The sequence below is a fragment of the Mizuhopecten yessoensis genome, unplaced genomic scaffold (genome assembly GCF_002113885.1).
Source record: "Mizuhopecten yessoensis strain PY_sf001 unplaced genomic scaffold, ASM211388v2 scaffold7473, whole genome shotgun sequence".
In the NCBI taxonomy this organism is placed as follows: Eukaryota; Metazoa; Mollusca; class Bivalvia; order Pectinida; family Pectinidae; genus Mizuhopecten; species Mizuhopecten yessoensis.
The window spans coordinates 957,434-976,930 of record NW_018407065.1 but is presented as its reverse complement, the minus strand read 5'-3'; the positions used below and the strand labels follow the sequence as shown (position 1 = coordinate 976,930).

Genomic DNA, 19,497 nt, shown 5'->3' with positions numbered 1-19,497 from the left:
TTGTTAACTCATTCACCCCTGCAAACACATTTGAACTCTTCCAATTCAAAGGTTGGAATAGTTGATTATGAAATTTCAGGGATCTATTATCTGTGTATATAAAATATCTGTATGTACAGTAATAGTCACTGTTTCATGGCATCACAACCAAAAATAAATCCTATAAAATCTGTAGATCTCATGGAAAGAAAGTACTAAAAGACAAATCTTTTTCTTTTAGTTTTAGGATTTCTTTTATTCAAGAACAAAGATTTCATACCAATTTTCAGTGTTATGTTTTTACCCAATAGTCTACAATGATATCAATACCATTTTTTTCCCATATATCAATGAGAAAATAATATCCATAACATTTTGATATTGATGGCATCTTTGTGATGAAAACAGTTTCTAACAAGAGCCAAAACCTGTTGAGGTCACCTATAAGGGCTATACTTTAATTAATAATATGGGAGAATTGGGGGCACCTGTAATATTATATTATGGATGGTGAGGTTAAAACCAGATCTGCAAACAGTTTTTTATTCTTTTTTTTTTTGCAATCTTGATTCCAATGCCTAAATGTTTCACCCCTTGGGAACTGTCGTGACAAATACCATCATCCTAGCACAAATACTGAACGCTTTCAATATTTCAACACTTGCACCACAACTTTACAACACAAATGTGGATGCTAAGGTGATAACATAAGAACCCCTGTTCTTTCCACACTGAACTTCTGAACTGGAATCACCTCAAACTCGTCACTACTGACAACATAAGTCATGATTACTCAGGAAAGACTTTCCCCGGATTCATGATTCCTTTGGGGTCGAATGTGCTCTTCAGTTGCTTCATCACCTCCATACCTTCATCTCCAATCTCTTGCTGAAGGAGGCCACGTTTACCCATCCCGATACCGTGTTCCCCCGTACAGGTGCCATCCAGCTCCATGGCGATTCTATCAAAACAACAACAAACAATTAGGTTTTTTGGGCTGATTGGATCACAATGTTGCTAAACATATAGTAATAGCTGAACATGTATTAACCCTTTCACCACTAGGTAACTTTAGTTGACTCTACCATGCATTTATCTTGGTGAGTCCATTTTGGTCTACAGCGGTGAAAGGGTTAATACATCTTAATATCGGATATATACCTGGTACATTTGTATGTCCAAATTGAACGACATTTTGTCAACAATGAACATAACAGTAGTGTATCTTATAACTAAAACCATTGACATATGTGTTTTCCCATAAGTTGCCATAGTGATCTGTATGTAGCTCATATGTCATTTCTGTTCCGAAGATGAACCCTTGATGCCACTTATGTTATGATACCCTGTAGCCACCTTCAAATTTTTTTATGTCATTATGGCATCATTCATATGTTTTCATTTTACAAATTAACTAATTGCTACATATGTATGTAGAGCCTTCTCATTCCTATTATGCTGTCATGTGTTCTGTATGATTCTTTCAAAACACTTCCTCTCACGCCCCCCCCCCCCCCCCCCCCCCCCCCCCCCCCCCCCCCTTCCCTTCCCACTATCCCACTACCTATCTCCCTTAGGTGCCCTTTACATCCCCTTTCAGCACTACCTAAGCTTCGTACCCAATATGAAGCCTCCATGCCACTTACATTGCTATGGTATCTGCCAAACCCTTCACCAGTTCTACCTCCTTGTTATTTTCAGTGTCGATTAAAAACAAAGTATGAAAATTGCCATCACCAACATGACCCACCATAGAAGCATCTACAACACAAATACATCACTGGGAGAGTCACACTTACTGAGCCATGTACACAGAAACATCACTGATCTTCTTCACCTCCTCAGGGTTTGAGCGATCGGTGGGGAAAAAGACGTGAAAATTACCATCCCCAACATGACCAACGATCGGACCTGGTAACGAGAAAATGCTCAACATGACCAACTATTGGACCTGGTACCGAGAAAATGTCCTAAGGAGGTCAATCAGGTGTCGCCAAGCAGTCAATATAAGGTACATGTCCTAAGGAGGTCAATCAGGTGTCGCCAAGCAGTCACTATAATGTACATGTCCTAAGGAGGTCAATCAGGTGTCGCCAAGCAGTCAATATAAGGTACATGTCCTAAGGAGGTCAATCAGGTGTTGCCAAGCAGTCAATATAAGGTACATGTCCTAAGGAGGTCAATGAGGTGTCGCCAAGCAGTCAATATAAGGTACATGTCCTAAGGAGGTTAATGAGGTGTCGACAAGCAGTCAATATAAGGTACATGTCCTAAGGAGGTCAATGAGGTGTCGCCAAGCAGTCAATATAAGGTACATGTCCTAAGGAGGTCAATCAGGTGTCCCCCAGCAGTCAATATAAGGTACATGTTGTATGTCTCACAAGAAATGATAAACATTAATTTTTCATCATCAAATTGATAACTTGATATAAGGTTTAAAGGACATGTGAACATGTTATAACCTGGGGCTACACAGAGGTTTAGTGTTGTCATATACTACATTGATGATTAATGTCACAAAAACAAATTATAACTCCACACACAACCAATATTATAATTGTAATATGATAGGGGTGCTAATTACCAGTATCTTGGGGATGTGTTTAACAAGATAAACTTACCAATAACACCAGCCTTCTGTATGGCCTCCTTTGACCTTGTTATGACCTCTGGTAAATTGGATATAGGTACACAAACATCTGTAGAGTAGGGCTGTAAAATCAAAAGTTTAATTCATATCAAACCATTCATGATTAATTTTCCACATAATCTCTTCACCAAAAAACCTTCTTTCTCCCTAGTAACCATATTTATGATATCTCCCTAGTAACCATATTTATGATATCTCCCTAGTAACCATATTTATGATATCTTCCTAGTCACCATATCTATGATATCCCCCTAGAAACCATATTTATGATATCTCCCTAGTTACCATATTTATGATATCCCCCTAGAAACCATATTTATGATATCTCCCTAGTAACCATATCTATGATATCTCCCTAGCAACAATACAGGCGTACAGAATGTAGTGTCTAGCCCTCCATACCTACCTTACTGCCTGGTTTGAGAGCCATACAGGCGTACAGAATGTAGTGTCTAGCCCTCCATTCCTACCTTACTGCCTGGTTTGTGGGCCCCACAGAATGGCATGTCTAGCCCTCCATCCCTACCTTACTGCCTGGTTTGAGAGCCATACAGGCCTACATAACGTCATGTCTAGCCCTCCATACCTACCTTACTCCCTGGTTTGAGAGCCATACAGGCATACAGAATGTCATGTCTTGCCTTCCATACCTACCTTACTGCCTGGGTTGAGAGCCATACAGGCATACATAATGCCATGTCTAGCCCTCCATACCTCCCTTACTGCCTAGTTTGAGGGCCCCAGAGAATGGCATGTCTAGCCCTCCATACCTACCTTCCTGCCTAGGTTGAGGGCCATACAGAATGGCATGTCTAGCCCACCATACCTACCTTACTGCCTAGTTTGAGAGCCGTTGCCATACAGAATGTCATTTGAGGGCCAAACAGAATGGCATGTCTAGACCTCCATACCTACCTTACTGCCTAGTTTGAGAGCCGTTGCCATACAGAATGTCATGTCTGGCCTTCCATACCTACCTTACTACCTGGTTTGAGAGCCATACAGGCATACAGAATGTCATGTCTTGCCTTCCATACCTACCTTACTGCCTGGGTTGAGGGCCACACAGAATGGCATGTCTAGCCCTCCATACCCACCTTACTGCCTGGTTTGAGAGCCATACAGGCGTACAGAATGTAGTGTCTAGCCCTCCATACCTACCTTACTCCCTGGTTTGAGAGCCATACAGGCATACAGAATGTCATGTCTGGCCTTCCATCCCTATCTTACTGCCTGGTTTGAGAGCCCCTGCCATACAGAATGGCATGTCTAGCCCTCCATACTTACCTTACTGCCTGGTTTGAGGGCCACACAGAATGGCATGTCTAGCCCTCAATACCTACCTTACTGCCTGGTTTGTGGGCCACACAGAATGGCATGTCTAGCCCTCCATACCTACCTTACTGCCTGGTTTGAGAGCCATACAGTGGCCTTCCATACCTACCTTACTGCCTAGGTTGAGATCCTCTGTCATACAGAATGTCATGTCTGGCCTTCCATAACTACCTTAGTGCCTGGTTTGAGAGCCATACAGACATCCAGAATGTCATGTCTAGCCTTCCATACCTACTTTACTGCCTGGTTTTAGAGCCATACAGACATACAGAATGTCATGTCTGGTCTTCCATACCTACCTTACTGCCTATTTTGAGAGCCGCTGCCATACAGAATGTCATGTCTGTCCTACCATACCTACGAATGTCATGTCTAGCCTTCCATACCTACCTTACTGCCTAGTTTGAGAGCCTCTGCCATACAGAATGTCATGTCTGGCCTTCCATAACTACCTTACTGCCTGGTTTGAGAGCCATACAGACATACAGAACGTCATGTCTAGCCCTCCATACCTACCTTACTGCCTAGTTTGGGAGCCGCTGCCATACAGAATGTCATGTCTGGCCTTCCATACCTACCTTACTGCCTAGTTTGAGAGCCGTTGCCATACAGAATGTCATGTCTGGCCTACCATACCTACGAATGTCATGTCTAGCCTTCCATACCTACCTTACTGCCTAGTTTGGGAGCCCCTGCCATACAGAATGTCATGTCTGGCCTTCCATACCTACCTTACTGCCTGGTTTGAGATCCGCTGCCATACAGAATGGCATGTATAGCCCTCCATACCTACCTTACTGCCTAGTTTGAGAGCCGTTGCCATACAGAATGTCATGTCTGGCCTTCCATACCTACATTACTGCCTGGTTTGAGAGCCATACAGACATACAGAATGTCATGTCTGGCCTTCCATACCTACCTTACTGCCTGGTTTGAGAGCCATACAGGCATACAGAATGTCATGTCTAGCCTTCCATACCTACCTTACTGCCTGGTTTGAGAGCCGCTGCCATACAGAATGTCATGTCTGGCCTTCCATACCTACCTTACTGCCTGGTTTGAGAGCCATACAGGCATACAGAATGTCATGTCTAGCCTTCCATACCTACCTTACTGCCTGGTTTGAGAGCCATACAGGCATACATAATGTCATGTCTAGCCCTCCATACCTACCTTACTGCCTGGTTTGAGAGCCGCTGCCATACAGAATGTCATGTCTGGCCTTCCATACCTACCTTACTGCCTGGTTTGAGAGCCATACAGGCATACAGAATGTCATGTCTAGCCTTCCATACCTACCTTACTGCCTGGTTTGAGAGCCATACAGGCATACAGAATGTCATGTCTGGCCTTCCATACCTACCTTACTGCCTGGTTTGAGAGCCATACAGGCATACAGAATGTCATGTCTAGCCTTCCATACCTACCTTACTGCCTGGTTTGAGAGCCATACAGGCATACATAATGTCATGTCTAGCCCTCCATACCTACCTTACTGCCTGGTTTGAGAGCCGCTGCCATACAGAATGTCATGTCTGGCCTTCCATACCTACCTTACTGCCTGGTTTGAGAGCCATACAGGCATACAGAATGTCATGTCTAGCCCTCCATACCTACCTTACTGCCTGGTTTGAGAGCCACTGCCATACAGAATGTCATGTCTGGCCTTCCATACCTACCTTACTGCCTGGTTTGAGAGCCATACAGGCATACAGAATGTCATGTCTAGCCCTCCATACCTACCTTACTGCCTGGTTTGAGAGCCACACAGGCATACATAATGTCATGTCTAGCCCTCCATACCTACCTTACTGCCTGGTTTGAGAGCCGCTGCCATACAGAATGTCATGTCTGGCCTTCCATACCTACCTTACTGCCTGGTTTGAGAGCCATACAGGCATACAGAATGTCATGTCTAGCCCTCCATACCTACCTTACTGCCTGGTTTGAGAGCCACACAGACATACATAATGTCATGTCTAGCCCTCCATACCTACCTTACTGCCTGGTTTGAGAGCCACACAGGCATACATAATGTCATGTCTAGCCCTCCATACCTACCTTACTGCCTGGTTTGAGAGCCACACAGGCATACATAATGTCATGTCTAGCCCTCCATACCTACCTTACTGCCTGGTTTGAGAGCCGCTGCCATACAGAATGTCATGTCTGGCCTTCCATACCTACCTTACTGCCTGGTTTGAGAGCCATACAGGCATACAGAATGTCATGTCTAGCCCTCCATACCTACCTTACTGCCTGGTTTGAGAGCCGCTGCCATACAGAATGTCATGTCTGGCCTTCCATACCTACCTTACTGCCTGGTTTGAGAGCCATACAGGCATACAGAATGTCATGTCTAGCCCTCCATACCTACCTTACTGCCTGGTTTGAGAGCCGCTGCCATACAGAATGTCATGTCTGGCCTTCCATACCTACCTTACTGCCTGGTTTGAGAGCCATACAGGCATACAGAATGTCATGTCTAGCCCTCCATACCTACCTTACTGCCTGGTTTGAGAGCCGCTGCCATACAGAATGTCATGTCTGGCCTTCCATACCTACCTTACTGCCTGGTTTGAGAGCCATACAGGCATACAGAATGTCATGTCTAGCCCTCCATACCTACCTTACTGCCTGGTTTGAGAGCCGCTGCCATACAGAATGTCATGTCTGGCCTTCCATACCTACCTTACTGCCTGGTTTGAGAGCCATACAGGCATACAGAATGTCATGTCTAGCCCTCCATACCTACCTTACTGCCTGGTTTGAGAGCCGCTGCCATACAGAATGTCATGTCTGGCCTTCCATACCTACCTTACTGCCTGGTTTGAGAGCCATACAGGCATACATAATGTCATGTCTAGCCCTCCATACCTACCTTACTGCCTGGTTTGAGAGCCGCTGCCATACAGAATGTCATGTCTGGCCTTCCATACCTACCTTACTGCCTGGTTTGAGAGCCATACAGGCATACATAATGTCATGTCTAGCCCTCCATACCTACCTTACTGCCTGGTTTGAGAGCCGCTGCCATACAGAATGTCATGTCTGGCCTTCCATACCTACCTTCCTACCTGGTTTGAGAGCCACACAGAATGGCATGTCTAGACCTCCATACCTACCTTACTGCCTAGTTTGAGAGCCGTTGCCATACAGAATGTCATGTCTGGCCTTCAATACCTACCTTACTGCCTGGTTTTAGAGCCATACAGGCATACAGAATGTTATGTCTGGCCTTCCATACCTACCTTACTGCCTGGTTTGAGAGCCCCATACAGAATGGCATGTCTACCCCTCCATACCTCCCTTACTGCCTAGTGTGAGGGCCACAGAGAATGGCATGTCTAGCCCTCCATTCCTTCCTTACTGCCTGGTTTGAGGGACATACAGAATGGCATGTCTACCCCTACATACCTACCTTACTGGCTAGTTTGGGAGCCGCTGCCATACAGAAGGTCATGTCTGGCCTTCCATTCCTTCCTTATTGCCTGGTTTGAGAGCCAGACAGGCATACAGAATGTCGTGCCTAGCCTTCCATACCTACCTTACTGGCTAGTTTGGGAGCCGCTGCCATACAGAACGTCATGTCTGGCTTTCCATACCTACCTTACTGGCTAGTTTGGGAGCCGCTGCCATACACAATGTCATGTCTGGCCTTCAACACCTACCTTACTGCCTGGTCCTACCTGGTTTGAGAGCCATAAAGGCGTACAGAATGTAGTGTCTAGCCCTCCATACCTACCGTACTGCCTGGTTTGAGAGCCATTCAGGCATACAGAATGTCGTGGCTAGCCTTCCATACCTACCTTACGGCCTGGTTTTAGAGCCATAGAGGCATACAGAATGTTATGTTACCTTACTGCCTAGTTTGAAAGCCTCTGCCATACAGAATGTCATTTCTGGCCTTCCATACCTACATTACTGCCGGGTTTGAGAGCCATACAGGCGTCCAGAATGTAGTGTCTAGCCCTCCATACCTACCTTCCTGCCTGGTTTTAGAGCCATACAGGAATACATAATGTCATGTCTAGCCCTCCATATCTACCTTACTGCCTAGTTTGAGGGCCATACAGAATGGCAGAGAGCCGCTGCCATACAGAAGGTCATGGCGGGCCTTCCATACCTACCTTGCTGCCTGGTTTGAGAGCCACACAGGCATACAGAATGTCGTGTCTAGCCTTCATACATAATGTCATGTCTAGCCCACCATACCTACCTTACTGCCAGGTTTGAGAGCCATACAGACAAACAGAATGTCATGTCTGGCTTTCCATGCCTGCCTTACTGCCTGGTTTTAGAGCCATACTACCTACCTTACTGCCTGGAGCCGTTGCCATACAGAATGTCATTTCTGGCCTTCCATACCTACCTTACGGCCTGGTTTTAGAGCCATACTACCTACCTTACTGCCTGGAGCCGTTGCCATACAGAATGTCATTTGAGGGCCAAACAGAATGGCATGTTTAGACCTCCATCCCTCCCTTACTGCCTGGTTTCAGAGCCGCTGCCATACAGAATTTCATCATAATGTCAGGTCTACCCCTCCATACCTACCTTACGGCCTGGTTTTAGAGCCATACAGACATACCTTACTGCCTAGTTTGGGAGCCGCTGCCATACAGAAGGTCATGTCTGGCCTTCCATTCCTACCTTACTGCCTAGTTTGAGAGCCATACAGGCGTACAAAATGTAGTTTCTAGCCCTCCATACCTACCGTACTGCCTGGTTTGAGGGCCATACAGACATACAGAATATCATGTCCAGCCCTACATACCTACCTTACTGCCTCATACAGGCATACAGAATGTCTTGTCTGGTCTTCCATACCTACCTTACTGGCTGGTTTGAGGGCCAAACAGAATGGCATGTTTAGACCTCCATCCCTCCCTTACTGCCTAGTTTGAGGGCCATGCATAATGGCATGTCTAGCCCTCCATTCCTTCCTTACTGCCTGGTTTGAGAGCCTTACAGGCATACAGAATGTCCTGTCTGGCCTTCCATACCTCCCTTACTGCCTAGTTTGAGGGCCCCACAGAATGGCATGTCTAGAACTCCATACCTACCTTACTGCTTGGTTGCCTAGTTTGAGGGCCATACAGAATGGCAGAGAGCCGCTGCCATACAGAATTTCATCATAATGTCAGGTCTACCCCTCCATACCTACCTTACAGCCTGGTTTGAGAGCCATACAGGCAGACAGAATGTCGTGTCTAGCCTTCATACATAATGTCATGTCTCGCCCTCCATACCTACCTTACAGCCTGGTTTGAGAGCCATAAAGACATACAGAATGTCATGTCTGGACTTCCATACCTACCTTACTGCTTGGTTGCCTAGTTTGAGGGCCATACAGGCATACATAATTTCATGTCTGGCCTTCCATAACTACCTTACTGCCTAGTTTGAGAGCCATACAGGCGTACAAAATGTAGTTTCTAGCCCTCCATACCTACATTACTGCCGGGTTTGAGAGCCATACAGGCGTCCAGAATGTAGTGTCTAGACCTCCATACCTTCCTTACTGCCTGGTTTTAGAGCCATACAGGCTTACAGAATGTTATGTCTGGCCCTCCATACCTACCTTACGGCCTGGTTTTAGAGCCATACAGATAATGTCATGTCTAGCCCCCCATACCTACCTTACTGCCTTGTTTGAGGGCCAAACAGAATGGCATGTTTAGACCTCCATCCCTCCCTTACTGCCTAGTTTGAGAGCCATACAGACAAACAGAATGTCATGTCTGGCCTACCATACCTAATGTCATGTCTGGCCTTCAATTCCTACCTTACTGTCTGGTTTTAGAGCCATACAGACATACAGAATGTCATGTCTGGCCTTCCATACCTACATTACTGCCTGGTTTGAGAGCCATACAGGCATACAGAATGTCGTGTCTAGCCTTCCATACCTACCTTACTGCCTGGTTTGAGAGCCATACAGGAATGTCTTGTCTAGACTTCCATACCTATCTTACTGCCTGGTTTGAGAGGCGCTGCCATACAGAATGTCATGTCTGGCCTTCCATACCTACCTTACTGCCTGGTTTTAGAGCCATACAGACATACAGAATATCATGTCTAGCCCTCCATACCTACCTTACTGCTTGGTTTTAGAGCCATACAGGCATACAGAATGTCATGTCTGGCCTTCCATACCTACCTTACTGCCTGGTTTGAGAGCCATACAGGAATGTCTTGTCTAGACTTCCATACCTACCTTACTGCCTGGTTTGAGAGGCATACAGAATGTAGTGTCTAGCCCTCCATACCTACCTTACTGCCTGGTTTGAGAGGCATACAGAATTTAGTGTCTAGCCCTCCATACCTACCTTACTGCCTGGTTTTAGAGCCATGCAGACATACAGAATGTCATGTCTGGCCTTCCATACCTACCTTACTGCCTGGTTTTAGAGCCATACAGCCATACAGAATGTCATGTCTGGCCTTCCATACCTACCTTACTGCCTGGGTTGAGAGCCATACAGGCATACAGAATGTCATGTCTAGCCTTCCATAGTTGGTTCCTCTCCTCTGGCTTTGAAGCCCACTTAAACTCGGATGCACCATTCATTGATGCAATATCCTCTGTAAATGAATGATTTTTGTTTTCACATCTATTTATTCAAATTATATCTGTAATTAGTAGAGTTATGTCATAAACTAGAATTTTGTTTTTGTGAACAAAACATATAACAAAGGGTCATATCTCTTTATATAGTGTGGCATGAGACCCAAAGTTAGAATGCGACACCCCTACTTCCTAAGATACAATTAAAAGTATGGCAAGTTAGGTCAACGTAGGTGAAATAACATGGAAGTTATGCCATGGACAAACTTCGGTATTAGGAATAAACAAAGGGCCATAACTCTGTATATAGTGGGGCACAAAACCTGATATAAGTGCAAAAAATTCCACATTCCAAAGATTTAAAATTTACGGGCCGGTCAAGAATTTACTGAAAATGTTGCACTTATTTGACCTTTGGGTGAAGGTCACAGTGACCTTATTCTCGTGCACTGCACACCTTCTGTGGGTGATGCATGCATACCTAAAGTTTCATCAAGATATCTTTAATGGTTTAAAAGTTATGGCCCGGACAATTAAGTTGCGATTAGAAGAACTAGAAGAAGAAGAAGAAGAACCAGTACTAATATAATATGTCTCTCTTCATTTGATATATGGGAATGTAAGTTGTATGTTAAATATTCTTATTGAAACAATATAATCCACTGACGCTAAGATTTCTTCATGTTAACACACAACAAACTTTTGGATTGAGTGACTTAATGAAAGCAGTCAACACGAAAACATATAACTACATACTACCTAGCAATGGGACAAAGAAACCTAGTTCAGGCGTTTTGAGTGCTGAGTGACTCAACAGTTGAAGAAAGCTGAAGGATGGAATTGATGATAAATTTAATTAAATCTAGACACTGACAGCTCCAGGTAACATATAGGGTCCTGTTAGGAAATCCACTTCATCATCTACATATATATTACAACTGATCTAAACATTATGATCCTTGAACATTCACTAGTAAAGGCTGTGAGAAATATTTACTATCACAACAAAGAGAGTTCACACTTACTGACAACCTCAGCCTGTTTGTCCAGTGTATCAGGACTTCCTGTGAACTCGAAGAACAAAGAGGGCGCCACCTTCATGTCCAGCTTGCTGTATCTATTGCATGCATCTACTGACACCTCGTCCAGAAATTCTACAGCAAAGAAAACAGATAATTTCGCTAGACAAAACTAGTTTGATTTACTGTACCTCTCGTGTCGCCTATTACAGCAAGGTGACATATAGGGATTACTCAGTCAGTGTTGACTTTTTTTGTCATCTGCACAAAGGTTTCCCTTCAATATTTCTATAAAGAATACTTTGATTTTCATAAAACTTTCCCAATGAAGTTTGATTTTGAGTCCGATCTGAAATTCAATATGGCAGCCGGCAGCCATCTTGTATTTCAGCACCTTCGAGTTGGTTTTATGCAATAATTCTTGAAGGAATGCTTTGATTTTCAAGAAATTTTCTACACATATGTATAGCATCAATAAGTCACCCTATCAAGTTTAATTTGAACAACTTATGAGTCAACATCCTGGCCACTACCGGCCATTATGGATTTTGTAAAAGCATGGTTTCTGTGCCATAACCCTCTAAAGGAATGCTTTAAAATGTTTTACATGAAACCTTCTACACAAGACTATGGTATCAATTGTCACCCAAGTGGGATTTTGACCCAAATCTGAAAATCAACATGGCCGCCAGCAGGGATAGGTGATAATATCCAGTAATTTGAAATTCTTGTTTTCATGTGTTTGTCTTTGTTTAAATTGCATAATTGTTATGTTGTTGTGACATAACTATCCTGGCGATAGGAATGTCCATCTGTATAGATCTGTAGTTTGTATATTGGTCTGACGTAGTGACTTACCTATCCTGGCGATAGGAATGCCCATCTGTATAGATCTGTAGTTTGTATATTGGTCTGACATAGTGACTTACTTATCCTGGCGATAGGAATGCCCATCTGTATAGACCTGTAGTTTGTATATTGGTCTGACGAAGTGACTTACCTATCCTGGCGATAGGAATGCCCATCTGTATAGACCTGTGGTTTGTATATTGGTCTGACGTAGTGACTTCCCTATCCTGGCGATAGGACTGCCCATCTGTATAGATCTGTAGTTTGTATATTGGTCTGACGAAGTGACTTACCTATCCTGGCGATAGGAATGCCCATCTGTAAGATCTGGACAGTGGAATCCACAGCCTCCTGGATGGTGTTGAAGGAGCAGACTGCTGATATTGTCTGAATGGATGAAATATCATTAACTAAGTGTGATTAAGTAATATTAACTGAAACACTGACAGGAAACCATAGACTCTGATGTTTGGATATTGTGGACAGACCAAGGGTTAGACATACCCCCTGATGGTACTTTGAAATTGAACTACCGCAAATAAGTCTCCTACCCACATTGGTAAATACCAGAAACAACCGCTGGCAGGCAGTGTGAGGGATGTTGTACCTGGTTGGTACTAGTTTAGTTATACCTGGTCATCAATACTTGTACCTAACCAAGGTCTTTACTGAACAACAGTTCAGGTGCATAAGTTAACAAAGCAACTGCCTTTGAAAGTACAGTAATGTATGGGTTCCATAACTGCCCTCTCTGAAAACCTCGTGGGAACAGTATGTTTTATTTATCTGTAAAACTGCATAATGGTGGTGCGTAGAACCAGATTGAAATTAAAGGAACACATGTTTTAAGAAGACTGCATTAAGACAAGTCACTTACAGCCTCGGGTATGCCGTGGAGACGAAGTGTTGCCTGGGTAATGATTCCAAGAGTTCCTTCTGATCCAACAAACAGGTTGGTGAGATTATATCCTGCTGATGTTTTTCTGTAGATATTGTTAAGAAATAAAACAGATGAGCAATTGAAATAAACATATATATATTACAAACAAGGAAAACAGTTGCTGTAGCACATGTCTCAAAAGGTATCATATCATTCAAACAAGGATGTCAGTTTAGCATGTAAGATGTGTGTATGATAGTCCTGTCATGTCCTATATCAAACAACCAAGGACGTCAATAACTGTAGCATGTGTGTTAGACTACTGTTATTTCTAACTGTTCTATAGTTGAGACTAGTAATTTTTTAGTCTACAGGTGTGTATGTAAATTAACCAAATATTTAGAAGATTTCAGTCATGCAGATATCTTTAATATCTGAATTTGCAATAACTTCGGTTTTATTTCAACACCCACTCCTATCCTTCGAGGTATTCCCACCCTACTCACACCCTACAGATGCTGTTAATATCCTTACTTTGTGCGCCTTCCTTTACCAGCGGTGTGGATGACGCGTCCGTCAGGGAGGACTACTTCCATGTTGAGGACGTTCTCCCTCATGGTTCCATACCTCACAGCATTTGTTCCCGAGGCGCTGGTGGCACACATGCCACACACAGACGCATCAGCACCTGGGTCTGCAAACAAAATAAAATCTAGCTGGCTCAAACTTCACTTTCTGTTTTCAACTGTTGCATGAACTTATGAAGGTCATTTGACTCCATACTATTCCTAATGAGCTGAAGCTTGATATAATATTTGTGAACTAATTAAGACTAAATGTCATTAACCACAATGTATACATCATATATTAGACCTATACTAGAATATGCAGATGTTGTTTGGGATAATTGTTCGCAAAATCTAAAAAATCTCTTAGAGTCAGTCCAGCTATAGGCTGCAAGAATAATTACAGTACTGCGTAGAGGCATCCCCTACAATATCTTGTACAAAGAATTAGGCTGGGTTCCTCTTGAAAGTAGGAGAAAATAACATAAAATGATGCTGATGTACAAGATTATGAATAATGAAACTCCATATTGTCTGAAAGAAATCACTGAGTCACATTTTCATGATCCAACACTAGCTAGATATCCCCTGAGATCAGTTAGATTATTTGATCCTCCTCTTTGTCCAGCTGTTAACTATTCTAATAGCTTTTTTCCATCCATGTTTAATGAAATAAATAATATCGCTTCAGACCTTCAAAATATTAGTTCCGCATATCAGTTCAAAAAGTTAATAACACCTATTCCAAATTCAAACACAAGAACAACTGATGTCTTTAAGTTTTTAGGCAATAGGGAAACTAATATTATTCTCTGTCAGTTGAGAAATGAGGCCAGTAACCTAAATAATGGCCATCAGAAAGATTATCTTACTGAGTCCTCTGCATGTTCTTGTGGTTCTAGATTTGAAACAGCATCTCATTACTTCCTTGATTGTATCAAATACACTGAAGATCGTATTCTACTTTTTCAGCTTATATTCCATGAAACTCACAACCCTTTATCATTAGATGTCATGCTAAATGGTTGTGAGAGATGTGATGAAAATGAAAATAAACATATTCTCCTATCTATATCCAATTACATTTTAAGTTCTAGAAAATTCAGGACATTTAACTTCAATTTTGAATGAAATTTTACATTTTATTTATTTACACTTTATTTATTTATTTACATTTTATTTTATTTTTTGTAAATGTAATTCTTCTGATTTCCAGAAATGGTACATGAATATTAATATTAATATTTCCTATTTGTCTTCATTGCTTATTTTTAAATATTATTAGTGAGGGGGATGGGGTTCAGAAGACCAATTATACTATTTTATTAAAAAATATTGGGAAACAACTACATAAATTAGAATATAAAGCTTTACAACATGTTAATTATATATCTAACCTGTGTTTAATATGCATAAATTAAACTATTTGGTGGGATTGAATTTCCAAACTCATCAGCGGATGGCCTTGTGTGATACAATGGACTTTTTGGCCTGTTTCTGTTGGGTGCAGTAATTTAATCCCATCAAATGTTTATACATGCAGCTCCATCAACAAATTATTTTCCTTTTCTCTTCATAATATGTATATATATATATACCGGTATATTTTTTATATGTCTTTTCAATATCAAAATAAAAGGTTAGAATTTAAACCATTAGATTCAATTATGATAAAAATGAGTATTAGTAGTTGTTTCCCCTAATTTGATTATTAATTTGATAATACCAACTTGTTTATATGTGGTCTAATGTCTATGTCTATGCTTGTACCACTGTCTGTTACTATGTTTGGAAAGGGCTTAAATAGCCTATGCCTGCTGCCCAATCCATTTGTCCTTTGACAATAAAATTTATTGAAATCAAAGACTAAATGTAATCTATGCATGATGAAACAAGCAAATTCGTGGAATTTATATCCCCCGCTTGCAGGACATATATTATAGTAGGTTAACATTATTGAGGTCAGTTTTAAACATTTGATTATCGTGCTGTTGAGACATAATATATAGCTTGAAACTTGAAGAAAAAAACACCCTATACCTCATTGATTATCCATAAATATGCACAAATCACATCAGTTGGCAAACTTAGCATGAGTCGGATGTGCATACGGAATTTGGTTGAAACATCTGAACAATATCTACAGCATTTATCACACGTAAACCAAAGAGTGCCCGAGATGGGTGGAAAGACAGAGGAACACAAACATTGTTATTAAGTTTGAAGGAATTTGGCTAATATTTGCTAGAGTTATAAAGCTGAAACTGCAGATAGACGTTTTTCATTATTCAAGGGGCCATAACTCCGCCAAATAAAGTCCGCTGAAAGTGGTCATCAAACTTGGCTCTGTGACAAAGTTTGTGGAAAATCGATTGACATTTGTTGTTGACAAACCCAAATAAATATCCCCCGTTTCAGTGAAAGCTGGGGAAAAAAAAACCTGCTATGTACCAATGGGAAATGTCAGTCCTGTGTCCCTCAGGTAGTTGTTGAGTGTGACCCTGGTAACACCAGCCTCGACTGTACAGTCAAAATCTTCAGGGTGAACAGATAGGATCTTCTTCATCTTAGACAGGTCAAGACACAGTCCTCCCTGTAAAAGAGGTCAAAATATTGTAGATATGTGATGTCAAAAAAAGGTAACGTTATATTGTATAATTATGTAATACAATAGTATAGTAATATGATGTCAATTATATGTCCCCCTCCATATCTAATCACCCTTACTGACCTTCAATGCATTTATGCCTCCCTCCAGTCCTGTACCACTGCCGAAGGGGATGAGTGGCACTTCATGGTCATTGCACAACTTGGCCACCTGACTCACATGTTCTGTACTCTCAGCAAAAGCCACAATGTCTGGCGGTGAAGTGCTGAAGTGAAACATTATCAATCATAAGTTCTAAGTTTTTTGCTAAAATATTACTTCAGTGGTAGAGATTTTTCTCTCAAAGATCTAAAACGATAGTGATGGCAACCTCTACACATTACTGTTAATCACTATTATATCCGTGTGTACTTTACTTGGTGTACAATTAATGCTTGTAGGGTTTTTAAGCCCCCGCCAAAAAAAGGGGGGGCATATAGTGTTGCCCATGTCTGTCTCGTCGCCTCGCGTCCCGTCCTGATTCAATGTAAACACCCGTCCTGTCCTGATTCAATGTAAACACTCAGCAACTTCATTTTTTGACAGATGTTGCTCAAACTTTATACAAAGGTACAACCCTCCATAAAATGGGGGGGTGGGGGGGGCATATAGTGTTGCCCTTGTCTGTCCCGTCCCGATTCAATGTAAACACTTAGCAACTTCATTCCTTGACAGATTTTAGTCAAACTTTATACAAAGGTCATGTATGGGTATACTTCGGACATCATTGTGTTTTAGGGATCAAAGGTCAAGGCCAAGGTCACACTTGCTATATATATAGAAAATCCTCAACTGATTCAGTTTAAACACTTAGCAACTTCATTCTTTCATGGATTTTGGTCAAACTTTATGCAAAGGTCAAGTATGAGTATACTTTGGACATTGTTGTGTTTCAGGGTTCCAAGGTCAAGGCCAAGGTCACTGTTGCTATATATAGAAAATCATCAACTGATTCAATTTAAACACTTAGCAACTTCATTCAATATGTTATGGAGATGGTAATAACACACAGAAAAAACATATGAATATTAAAATCAACTTATCAACTTTAAGTGTAGTACCATGTATGTGTGCATGTTTCAGGTTATCAAGATCAAAGTGGTTGTAACTTTTTATAGAACACCGAAACTAATTTCACATGGCAGCGGGGACATTTAATTATGTCTTACAGACATTTTCTAGTTCTAGAATAAATGACTGAGAGACCTGATGCTATTTCAAAGATAGTGGTTATCTATGGAATGCAAATTTACAAAACAATCTAAATTCATGAATATACAATGTATCTCCCTGAAGATTAATATCTCCATCTTATTTAGGGTATGTTATGGAATTGCATATCTGTCAAGAGCAGAACTTCTTTAACTGATAAGAATTTTTTTGTTTAACATTATTACTCTTATGATCTATCACTGGGATGTGAGCAATGGAGTATTTCTAGAACTCTCATTTCACAGTCAAATTTAAAATCACAAAGTGTAAACATGCAGCATTTTCCTTAATTATCTCTTGGTTTGTTTGTGCTTTAATATGTCCTTTTTAACAGCTATGATAATTTAAGGACAAACCGGGTTTTGGTTGTGGAGGAAAACGAGTACTGAGAGAATAGCTACAGATCTTGCGACTGCTCCACATAGGCCACAAACCCCTAACCCAGTGGTGGAAGCCTTAAGTGTTTGTATATGGGCAGACACGGTCACACCTTAATCATTCAGCCACTGTGGCCTGAGCTAACTATCTCCCAAAGATCGAGGTCACATATTGAGCAAAAAGATAAAAATCGTTTGTCATGGAGTCTTTAGCCTAGGTATAGGAGAGGTTTAAATGATTTTTTTTAATGGAATTCATAATGATCAAAAAGACTAAATGGGGATGGTTTTATTAGATTAGTACACTACACAGTACTTACGTATGATAGGACTCATCATGGCCATGTTGTTCCCGAACAGCATCGGTTGTTGATACATTCTCACTGCCAACTATATCAACTACGGCCTGGGCAAAACGATCAGGAATCTTGGATTTTGTTGCTGCCTGATCAAGGAATATAAATATTAAACCAGTCATTCCAATGTTTTGATATTGAACAAACAAATGTTTTTTTTTTATTATTACAATTGTAATTATGATGTAAAAGCAGATCATGACCAGGCAGAGCATAACATTTTGTAACCAAAATATAATGTAAAACAAACTACAAAAAAACTATGAACTGACACTCATTCCATAGAATATGATATGAGCTATTACAGAGTAACTATAGTTGAAATACAGCAAGCCAACAGTCATCTGTCTGAGTTTGGAGGGTCCTGGGTTCGATTCCGGTCTGACCATGCATTTTTCCTCTCCTGTTACACTACATTGTATTCTGGCTCATGTCATGAATAATATGGAAATGTGACTTATGTCAGTGCAATGCAATACAATGTTGTATTTGGCTTCTACACACATTTGGCGGATATTTCACAAGCATTTACATAATTGTAATTTAACTGTTCAGAATAATTGCAGAAGCATGCAGAATCAAGCCAGACTGTTTAGTGCCATTACCAGCCATCTGTAGAACTTTTTAATCCTTTTGATCTGCCTTAAGGGCCAGTGTAATTGTTGATTCCCATGCAAATCGACCAAGTGGACTATTTTGGTCTGTCCTGACCCCCACCCCTAAGACGACCATGCCTTTATTGGTATATTTTTTGACCTCCAGGGTCTGAGCTAGGCTGCGTTTTAGCAAACTCTCAGCTAGATTAGTGCTTTTGTAAATTTTCTGTGAATAATGACATCTTTATTTTACCTGTGAAATAGCGTTATCAACAACAGATCTGTGGTATAATCGGCGTGACTGTCTACATATAGACTGGAAAATTGTTTTACAATACATATTTAAGTTCAATATTGCAGCAGCGGATTTCCCTTTATGAGTTTATCAGCTGAGCTGTCTGTCAAACATTCGGAAACTCAATTTCTCGGAAGGCCTCTAGAGTTAACCAGTATTTTTTCT

General features: G+C 41.5%; 1 protein-coding gene across 1 annotated transcript; it reads right to left on the bottom strand.

The window, feature by feature from the left end:
* Positions 1-48: 48 nt before the first annotated feature.
* LOC110453611 (probable D-lactate dehydrogenase, mitochondrial) lies at positions 49-19,474 on the bottom strand. The gene is made up of 12 exons (XM_021502627.1): positions 19,291-19,474; positions 18,406-18,530; positions 16,581-16,722; positions 16,301-16,442; positions 13,818-13,977; positions 13,281-13,386; positions 12,697-12,790; positions 11,561-11,689; positions 10,425-10,552; positions 2,601-2,691; positions 1,779-1,890; positions 49-940 (listed from the first exon to the last, which is right to left on the bottom strand). Exons 1-12 carry the CDS (start codon positions 19,375-19,377, stop codon positions 769-771), a joined length of 1,488 nt encoding a protein of 495 aa, XP_021358302.1. The 5' UTR covers positions 19,378-19,474; the 3' UTR covers positions 49-768.
* Positions 19,475-19,497: the final 23 nt, after the last annotated feature.